We start from the raw sequence: 11184 nt of genomic DNA on the forward strand, positions 1-11184 counted from the left end.
TGTCGAAAAAGCTCATTCATAGTAGGTCTACTACCAATGTGATAAAAACGATTCTCAAAAGTTCTTCAACATTTAGGTATTTTATGTTATTCTTATTTGTTTTGTGTGGCAGTGTCTCATTCTGCGATCACGTTATTGTCTTGAATGAAATTCGTTGGGAAATAGGCTGTTTGTTTTTCTCAGTCTGCTTCACCAGTATGATGCTTGTGACCAGTGATCTAAAAGCACGTGATATTATTTCGGTCGTGACAGTCAACTTCACAAGTCGCTAAAACAGAGGAAGGAATTATCAGTGCAAGTGGCTCAGGTGTCTCCAGGTGTTCTGTTTAACTTTACCTGATTAGGTTTTCTCCGCAGTTTGAAACTTATAAAGGTTTCTGAATATTAAATGTCTCTCAACACGTCTTTGTAGAATACACATATATTATTGGCCAAGTGTTTTAACCTAGGCCTAGTTAAGCAATAAGCCTATATCCACCTCTATTCTACGGAAGCCCTTAAGCCAGCGTTTTACAAACTCGGTCCTCGGGACCTCAAGGGGTGCATATTTTGTTTTGTTGCCCGAACACTATACAGTATCGAAACTCTTCCACAGTAGTATATGCTTCTGCTTCCTTGCCAAAAAGAGGCTATCGAAGAGGGGAGGGCTGTCTTTCGTTTGCCTACTAATGAATTGACACACTCCTCGACCACTTATCGGTTCCTGTTATTGGAGGAGAGAGGACATAGGCCGAACTTTTGTCTCAACGAGAAACCCCTTATATGTCATCCAGTGATGGTGATGGCGCTTTACTGCTGATTTCTCCGTTCACTAATCCGACGACTGGAGCTGATATGGGTTTATCTCTCTCCCCCGGGGGAGACCCGCTAAATTTGCCATGAATCCCAGGTCTGGCCACTCCATACATAGGCTACATAAAAACAATGACACTATGCCTATCAGAAGTCCTTTGATATTGGGTCCATTTGTACATTCAAAAATGTAGCAAAGTATTGTTGTTTATTAACGAATATAATAGAGATTAGACCTAAATTCAACTGAAATGTATATTACTATAATGATTATCATTATGATTATTAGGCTATTATTATTGTATGGCTATTATTATCAGGCTTACTCTATAAATTATAGGGTTATTTAGCCTAATGTTGATATGCCCTTAAGCCGTATGCACGACAAAGATAAACATATTATACCTTAAATACATGTTTGTTTGTTTTCCAGGGAAAAAATTGGATCAGAAACATGTAATCACCTCGATTAACCTTTAGCCTATTCCTCGCATCGTTGTAGTTACTGGAGTTGCATCCATATCTTTTTATGCTTTGCCCTCCACAAGCCTATATAGCCTACGACAGCCAAATAATAATGAATCATTTCATAAATAATGGGTTTAGGGTCTTATCGGGAACGAAGAGGCCGCTGCCGTGCGCTTATCTCGCCTGGCCACATTGCGGTCGTGTTCCGCTGCACAAACTGAGCGGGCGTCCTGGACGCAATTGAGGAATAACTCAAACCTCACTTCCAGTTCCACACTGCACTTCACCAGCACAAAAAAACTCAGACATGGATGACCCACTCACAAAATGGCTCCACTTTCACACTGACATCAACAACACGTCGGGAACGGTAAGCGCATACAATTCATCTATGTTTCATTTTCCATGCCTGCTTTGCACGATAATTATTTTGAATTCCAATTAGGAGTGTGTTTGAAGAGCTTTTTCGTTATTGTTCGTTCCTTGGACACTTTGGAAAGCATTAGAAACGCTATAGGGCCTATTATTTTTCTCAGATTTAACCCCCCCTCCCCACAATTATAGGCTCATTAGCCTAGGCCTAAATAATTATGTGGCTATTGGTTAAAACGGATTGTTTTGGCCTATTTTAATCTGTATGGATATAAATATTTATTGTCATTGTCTCATTGACAGTGGTAGGTTGTATTATTAGCCTACAGTTAAAAAAAGATTGCCTTGTGGTTTCTTCGTTGTTCTGAGTTATGGTAGGCTACACACTTCAATACTACAGCATCTAGGCCTTTACCGTAAAACAAGAAATGGAACGAAAAATACATCCAAAATTCTTACAAAAGCTCAGTTATGCCAACCTTTGTTCCAAATGTCTGTATTGGATCTTAGGCTATTGCTTAAACTGTGGGAGAGAGAGAAAAAACATTACATGGTCGTTATAAAGGCCTTTGGATTAGGGATTTTTAAGAATCCTATTCACTTACTCTCTTGTTAATAATACATAAATTAATACATTAAATTAGATAGGCCTATAATAATAGATCATTTCAAGAGCAAATTGGCTTTCAAGTGGCCTTTCTTGCAACAACAAAATAAAAACGTTAGAGGATTTGAATAAAAAGTAATGTTCGAAAACATCAACACCAATTTCCCATTTCAAAAGCCACATTGAATGCTTGCCCCATAGGCCTTGGTCAGGTTGTTGGTGAAATTTGAATAATGTACGAGTAAAAGCACAGTTGTTTGAGGGGGAACGGACTTCAAAGAACAACACGAACGACTGACCATCAAAAGCAGTTAATTCAATACTATTTTTGACTGACCTCTCATAATGTAGGCACCTTGTGCTGTTCATATTCTTTGTGGGCCTATTCGTTATTCGCGTTGAATGTATTTCTTCTTCTTTCAAACATATTCAATGTGGTGCACTCAAAGATGTCCATAGGTATTCGGAGAATTTCAAGAAGTAGAACTAGCCTATTTTTTTCATAATAGAAAACCCTTCGGTGAGCCTTCCAGGATTTATTTAGGGGCTAATCCAAAATGTGGAAAATAAGTAACTCGACCATATCCTACAAAATGACACGGAAACGTGTTGGTGATGATGATTTGGGACATTGATTACGACATGCACCATCCGTTTTGAATCAAAAACACGTAACAATTTGATGTGCAGATGCCTGCATTTTAGGGGTTATTTTCTTGCTAATTTCTAGACTAAACGAAATCAACACATTCTCTCTTTAAAATATGGGGCTTTATACACACGACCCTTCACAGTATAATAACAGCGTTATAATGATGGAATTATGGCGTGATGAAATGACGGGGGAAAGTCTAGAATCTGAATCTGACTTGAAGAATCAAACACGTTTTTTTATAGATCAGTCTTATTTTAGACTATCGCATGCATCTATTTACGAAACATTTTTCTGCCCCATAGTGTGGTGTTTTCGACAGCTGATTTATGGAAAGGCAGGACATAACTACAACGTGATGAAATTATGGAAAAAATTAAGCCGGAGCTTTGTCCTGGAAGTCCCGGTGCCAAATCGTGCAGCCCACTGAAGCAGGATTCCATCATCAGGGGGAATGGATGCAAAGACCCGGAGGACTCGAATGAGGAGAACTTCCCAGGGGAGGGGGTTAAAACAGATGACGCGCCTCTGCGGGACCAACGCAACCGGACCATCATCCTCAACGGCGTTGCCAAGGAAACCGCTTACGACGCTCTTGACCTGAAAGGGGAAGTACCAGTAATCGAGCTTTCGAGGAGAGACGATATAAAGGCGGGACAGCAGAGAACGGACAGTCTCACGGTACCGATCACGGAGCTTCGCAGACCACCCGTGCCGTTGCCGCTGCCGCACCGAGACGCGCTGAACGACGCCCGAATGGTTCAGCTGAGCCCAAACGCGTTCCCTCTCCCAGCGCGAGCAATGCTCTACAACCTGGCGCAACCTCTCTCCGCAATCAACAGGTAAAATATAATAAAACATCAAATAGCCTAGCCTTTATGCATTTGAAAAAAAATGTTATGTTTTCCTGATATGTTTATTTCACTCTAAAGAATATAGTCTATAAGCCTATATTATTCATCGTCATTTCTTTTTAAGGTAGAATAACTATATGTAGCATACAGTATTAGGTCTACCGATAGGCATACATCAACACATGTATTTATAGTCTCCCTAAAAATTAAAATAAATGAGAAACGGGCAAAAGTGAATGTAGTTGCTTGTTATCTAGGCTATTGGCTTAATCTACCTTCACAAGGGTATCTGTCAGTGCCTTTACCTCTAGGTTACCTATGTTCATTAATTGCAGTCTTTTCCTTGACTCATTTGAATGTGGAGGATTTCAGGTTAGTCTACTGCCTATACTCACACATAGATTATGTGTTTTGGTTGTGAGTAGGGACACTGAGACCATCTGTGGTCCTCTGTAGCTCAGTTGGTAGAGCATGGTGCTTGCAGAATAGTGGGTTTGATTTCCGGGACCACCCATCCTGAAAATGTATGCATGCATGACTTAAAGTCATTTTTCTAAAATCCTCTGCTCAATGGCATATATTATAGAGGCTATAATTAGGCTATCAATTTCATGAAATATTTAGGTATTGCTTCATACCTCATATTGGTGAGCTGTTATAGCCTATATGTGCCTGTGTGTAAATAGTGTGTGTCTATGGTCACCTGTGCCTCATATATTTTCTCTGTCACTAGCCTTGGAGGAGAGTCGGAACAATACTGCATGTACCCCAGCAACAGGGCAAAGCACCGCCCAGCGCCTTACGAGGTTGAGTTTGACGAGGGTAGGCACATTTTTAGATCTTTCTAAGTATGGTAAGACGCACCTCTGCTGTGTCCTCCTGCTGCTTGCAGTCTTCTCCTCAATCTTCTCCTCATCCCAACGTCATCCCATTCCTTTTATCCCCTGGCATGGCTGTAATATGGGCAGGTATTTAATAAAATAGTCTACTGACCACCAACTTCTAGAGAACTCCTAACTAAACCTAATCTTCTGAAATGGTCAAATATACATCTGATGTCTATGGTTTTAGCTTCTTAGAAACATAATATACTGCATCTAATTTTCTCTATCCCCCACTCACAGTCAAATGCAGTTGTAGAATAAAGGGAGGGTGGAGGGAGTTAGGTGCTGCCATGCCAAGGCTTTGCTGCATAGTAAACTGGAGGATTAAGGGAGGCTGGGTGTGTTCCAAGAGAATGGCATGCACCAATGGGATATTCTATTTCTCAAATGCATCCCACAGTTTCTGGCGTGAGCCGCCGATATTGTTAATCGGCTTCATGTACCAATATCTAAAAAACTACTTTGGAAAATACACTACATGACCAAAAGAATGTGGACACCTGTTCGTCGAACATCTCATTCCAAAATCATGGGCATTAATATGGAGATGGTCCCCCCTTTGCTGTTATAACAGCCTCCACTCTACTGGGAAGGCTTTCTACTAGATCAGGGCTGCCCAACCCTTTTCCTGGAGATCTACCATCCTGTGGGTTTTCAGTACAAACCTAAATAAACACATCTGAATGTACTAATTAGCTGCTCAACTAGACCTTAACTAGAATCAGATATGCTTAATTAGGGTTGGACTGAAAACCTACAGGACAGTAGATCTCCTGGAAGAGGGTTGGCCTGAAAACCTACAGGACAGGAGATCTCCAAGAAGAGGGTTGGGCAGCCCTGCGCTAGATGTTGGAACATTGCTGCCGGGACTTGCTTTCAGCCACAAGAGCATTAGTGAGGTCGGGCACTGATGTTGGGTGATTAGACCTGGCTCGCAGTCGGCATTCTAATTCATTCCAAATGTGGGGTTGAGGTCAGGGTCTCTGCAGGCCAGTCAAGTTCTTTCACACCGATCTCAACAAACCATTTTGTGTATGGACAAACCCAGATTTGTCCTTCGGACTGCCAGATGGTGAAGCGTCATACATCACTCCAGAGAACGCGTTTCCACTGCTCCGGTGATCTTAGGCTTGTGTGTGGCTGTTCGGCCATGGAAACCCATTTCATGAAGTTCCTGATGAACAGTTCTTGTGCTGACATTGCTTCCGGAGGCAGTTTGGAAATCGGGAGTGAGTGTTGCAACCAACGACAGATGATTTTTACCCGCAATGTGCTTCTGCACTCGGAAGTCCCGTTTTGTGAGCTTGTGTGGTCTACCACTTCGCAGCTGAGCCGTTGTTTGTCCTAGACGTTTCCACTTCGCAATAACAGCACTTACAGTTGGTCAGGGAAGCTCTAGCAGGGCAGAAATTTGACGAACTGACTTGTTGGAAAGGGGGCATCCTATGACGGTGCCACCTTGAAAGTCACTGAGCTCTTCATTAAGGCCATTCTACTACGAATGTTTGTGTATGGAGATTGCATGGCTGTGTGCTCAATTTTACACACCTATCAGCAAAGGATGTGGCTGAAATAGCCGAATCCACTAATTTGAAGGGGTGTCTACATACTTTTGTATATGTAGTGTATATGATAATGGGTAACATACAGTCTCAGTCAAAAGTTTGGACACACCTACACATTCAAGGGGTTTTGTTTATTTTTTAAAACTATTTTCTACATTTTAGAATAATAGTGAAGACATCAAAACTATGAAATAACACATGGAATCATGTAGTAACCAAAAAAGTGTTAAACAAATCAAAATATATGTTATATTTGAGAGTATTCAAAGTAGCTCCCTTTGCCTTGATGACAACTTTGCACACTTTTGGCATTCTCTCAACCAGCTTCATCTGGAATGCTTTTCCAACAGTCTTAAAGGAGTACCCACATTTGCTGAGCACTTGTTGGCTGCTTTTCCTTCACTCTGCAGTCCAACTCATCCATTACCATCTCAGAGTGTGTTGGGTCATTGTCCTGTTGAAAAACAAATGATAGTCCCACTAAGCGCAAACCAGATGGGATGACGTATCACTGCAGAATGCTGTGGTAGCCAAGCTGGTTAAGTGTGCCTTGAATTCTAAATAACTCACTGATAGTGTCACCAGAAAAGCTCTACTACACCATCACACCTCCTCCTCCATGCTTCACGGTAGGAGCCCCACATGAGGGGATCATCCATTCACCTACTCTGTGTCTCACAAAAACACAGCGGTTGGAACCAAAAATCTCAAATATGGACTCATCAGACCAAAGGACAGATTTTCACCGGTCTAATGTCCATTGCTCGTGTTTCTTGGCCCAAGCAAGTCCCTTCTTCTTATTGGTGTCCTTTAGTAGAAGTTTCTTTGCAGCAATCGACCATGAAGGCCTGATTCGCGCAGTCTCTCCTAACAAGTTGATGTTGAGACGTGTCTGTTACTTGAATTCTGTGAAGCATTTATTTTTGGCTGCAATTTGGGCTGTGAGGCTGGTAACTCTAATGAACCTATCCTCTGCAGATGAGGTAACTCTGGGTCTTCTTTTCCTGTGAAGTTCCTCATGAGAGCCAGTTTCATCATAGTGCTTGATGGGTTTTGCGACTGCACTTGAAGGAACTTTCAAAGTTCTTGACATTTTCCAGATTGACTGACCTTCATTAAAGTAATGATGGACTGTCATTTCTCTTTGCTTATTTGAGCTGTACTTGCCATAATATGGACTTGGTCTTTTACCAAATAGGGCTATCCTCTGTATACCACCCCTACCTTGTCACAACACAACTGATTGTCTCGAATGCATGAAGAAGGATAGAAATTCCACAAATGACCTTTTAACAAGGCACACCTGTTAATTGAAATGCATTCCAGGTGACTACCTCATGAAGCCGGTTGAGAGAAAGACAAGAATGTGCAAATATGTCATCAAGGCAAAGGTTGGCTACTTTGAAGAATCTCAAATATAAAATATATTTAGATTTGTTCAAAACTTTTGGTTACTACATGATTCCATATGGTTGAGATCCCGCTAACGGGATCGATATGACAACAGCCAGTGAAAGTGCAGGGTGCCAAATTCAAACAACAGAAATCTCATAAATGAAATTCCTCAAACATACAAGTATTTCACACCATTTTAAAGATACACTTATTGTTAATCCCACCACAGTGTCCGATTTGAAATAGGCTTTACGGCAAAAGCACCACAAACGATTATGTTAGGTGAGTGCCTATAGACAGAAAAACACAGCCATTTCTCCATCCAAAGAGATGAGTCACAAAATGCAGAAATAGAGATAAATTTATCACTAACCTTTGATGATCTTCATCATATGACACTCATAGGACTTCATGTTACACAATACATGTATGTTTTGTTCGATAAAATTCCTATATATATATACAAAAAAAATCTCAGTATACATTGGCGCGTTATGTTCAGTAGTTCCAAAAACATCCGCTGATTTTACAGAGAGACACATCAATTTACAGAACTACTCATCATAAATTTGATGAAAATACAAGTGTTATACATGGAACTTTAGATAAACTTCTCCTTAATGCAACCGCTGTGTCAGATTTGAAAAAAGCTTTACTGAAAAAGATAACCATGCAATAATCTGAGTACAGCGCTCAGAGACCAAAACAAACCAAACAGATATCCGCCATGTTGTGTAGTCAATAGAAGTCAGAAATAGCATTATAAATATTCACTTACCTTTGATGATCTTCATCAGAATGCACTCCCAGGAATCCCAGTTACACAATAAATGTTTGATTTATTCGATAAAGTTCATCATTCATGTCCAAATACCTCCTTTTGTTAGCGCGCTTGGTTTGAAGTCCCATGAGTGTTATCTGATGAAGATCATCAAAGCTGAGTGATTAATTTTATCTCTATTTGTGAATTTTGTGACTCCTCTCTTTGGCTGGAAAAATGGCTGTGTTTTTCTGTGAGTTGGTGGTGTTTGTGGTGCTTTCGCTGTTATGCATTTTTTAAATCAGACACTGTGGCTGGATTAATGAGAATTGTATCTTTAAAATGGTGTAAAATACTTGTATGCTTGAGGAATTTTAATTATGAGATTTTTGTTGTTTTGAATTTGGCGCCCTGCACTTTCACTGGCTGTTGGCGATCCCAGAGAGTTTTTAACACATTCTCATCACTTATCATTTTTAATTTACCTCGTGAGGAGGAAAACTTACATCTGAAGTGTCCACTTCTGTAGAGGAGTTAAGAGAATAAGCAAGCCTGACTTTAACAATGAAATTGACATGATAAAACATTTGGACTGACTGAGTCTTACTTTTCATTTGTGCATCTCCCTTCCTACATCCCGTATATCTCCCGTTACTCCTGATCACCTTCTCCTCCCCTTCTCTTCTCCTCCTCCTTTCTCCTCCTCCTTTCTCATCCTCCTCCTCCTCCTCCTTCACCTCTCCTCCTCCTCTTCCTCCACTCCCCTCCCTTACTCCTCCTATTCCTCCTCCCCTCCCCTTCTCCTCTCCTCCTCCCCCATCCCCCTCTCCTCCTCCTCTCCTCTGCCAGCTGGCCAGCCAAAGATCGTACGGCGGATCTTCACCAACAGCCGGGAGCGCTGGCGGCAGCAGAACGTCAACGGAGCGTTCTCCGAGCTCCGGAAGCTCATCCCCACCCACCCCCCAGACAAGAAGCTGAGCAAGAATGAGATACTGCGTCTGGCCATGAAGTATATCAGCTTTCTGTCCAACCTGCTGGATGACCAGGATGGAGGTGGCACAGTGGCCGTGGGCGACGAGACAGGGCTTCTGGTGGGGGGCCGTGAGGGTCGACCCCAGGGGCCCCGTCAGGACGTGGTGGGACTGGCCACGGAGGACGACCTGCTCCTCCAGGGCACGTTGTCGCCTGGGTCCAGCTGCGGGAGTCTGCCAGATGGGGACGGCAGCCCTGAGAGCTTCACCGAAGACCGGGACTCACCCACAGGCCAGAGGACTGTGCCCGCCCCGCGCGGTAGGGAACTGCGACGCAACGTGCGTCCACAAGACAGCGGCAGTCAGCGATGATGGTGATGATAATATTGGTGGTGACAGTTATAACGATGATGGTGACGGAGTTGACGATGACGGAGTTGACGATGATGGAGTTGATGATGATGGTGGACCACAGTAAAACACATGGATTGACTTTTTTCCCTGAAAGAGGGATGACTTAAATATGGATGACAAGGGTCCTAGCATCTCTGAGATTCATCAAAAGAGCAGTGCTTTAGGTTCTGGAAGCATGCTGATGACAGAATTTCACTTCGTCAGGATTCTAATCAGTTCATACTGAATCCAATGGCAGCTTGCTTGGTATGGTCCTTATTCGGTCAATTGGTTGACAAAACGAAAGACTTGTAAATTCCGCATGCTTTTAATGCTGTCTATGACCTGGGTTGAGGAACACCTCATATGTCCTGAGTTGTGAATGTTCAAATACAGTGTGCTTCTGTTACATTATCATGTCATGAGAAGTATACATCCTATGTCATCATCATAGAAGTCACTCATGCCATGGTACCATGAGGCGACTCAATGGAGGTTTACACCAGGAAGTGGCAATGGGATGTTCTCACCTTGGGTTAGGATCCAACTTCGCCAGTTGTCAATGAGGGCATTCTAACTCTTCTGAGTAGTCAAGTTTACGACAACAACATGACAACAGCATAGCTGTTTCACTGATAGCAATGGCTTGATGTCAAATCCTCATAATAAAATACACACTTAAACAAGCATTAAAGACAATTATTTGCTTGAAAATGTGTTATCTTAAGGTTTTAGCACTCACAACACATTATCAAACATGCACATATATCATTACCTACCAAAATATTTTTACAGTGGTTCATGTCAAGTGATGTGATTAGGCAGTTTGATATATTTTACACTGGGTTTTCAGGCATTTAAAAACATTTTTTTAGATTCTGCTCAGTGCTCCTGATTACATTCATTCAACAGTGAACAAACAACATATTCTCTAGAAAATGTATGACAAACACATATAATGATATAAATGTGGTACCTTATTTGTATATTTTTTTGTCAAACATTACTGATTAGCATTAAGTAAAACACCCCAGAGTAACATGGCAACTGACCGTAAACCGTTTACAAACACACACACACACGCACGCACGCGCACGCACGCACGCACGCACGCACGCACGCACGCACACACACACACACACACACACACACACACACACACACACACACACACACACACACACACACACACACACACACACACACACACACACACACACACACATCAAGTACAATCTGATTCCTGAGACACACTGCCATAGCATGTAGATGATGGACTTATGTGCAGCAAGGTAACTAGCACCTTCAGATACCAGTGGATAATAAATGACCATTTCTCCTGTCAAGAGGTACAAATAGTATTTCTGTAACTGAGGTCCAATGAAATCGTATGATGACTCACTCAATCATTTTGTATATTATACATTTCTATTTCAATGTTTCTTTCATTGTAATGCAGTTGTGATTTGGT

At 41.8% G+C, this 11184-nt stretch overlaps 1 protein-coding gene across 1 annotated transcript; it reads left to right on the forward strand.

The window, feature by feature from the left end:
* Positions 1-1396: 1396 nt before the first annotated feature.
* Positions 1397-10898, forward strand: LOC124041982 (T-cell acute lymphocytic leukemia protein 1-like). The gene is made up of 4 exons (XM_046360212.1): positions 1397-1630; positions 3197-3733; positions 4479-4567; positions 9199-10898. Exons 2-4 carry the CDS (start codon positions 3258-3260, stop codon positions 9690-9692), a joined length of 1059 nt encoding a protein of 352 aa, XP_046216168.1. The 5' UTR covers positions 1397-1630; positions 3197-3257; the 3' UTR covers positions 9693-10898.
* The last annotated feature ends 286 nt before the right edge of the window (positions 10899-11184 follow it).

Source organism: Oncorhynchus gorbuscha, linkage group LG08 (genome assembly GCF_021184085.1).
Source record: "Oncorhynchus gorbuscha isolate QuinsamMale2020 ecotype Even-year linkage group LG08, OgorEven_v1.0, whole genome shotgun sequence".
Lineage (NCBI taxonomy): Eukaryota > Metazoa > Chordata > Actinopteri > Salmoniformes > Salmonidae > Oncorhynchus > Oncorhynchus gorbuscha.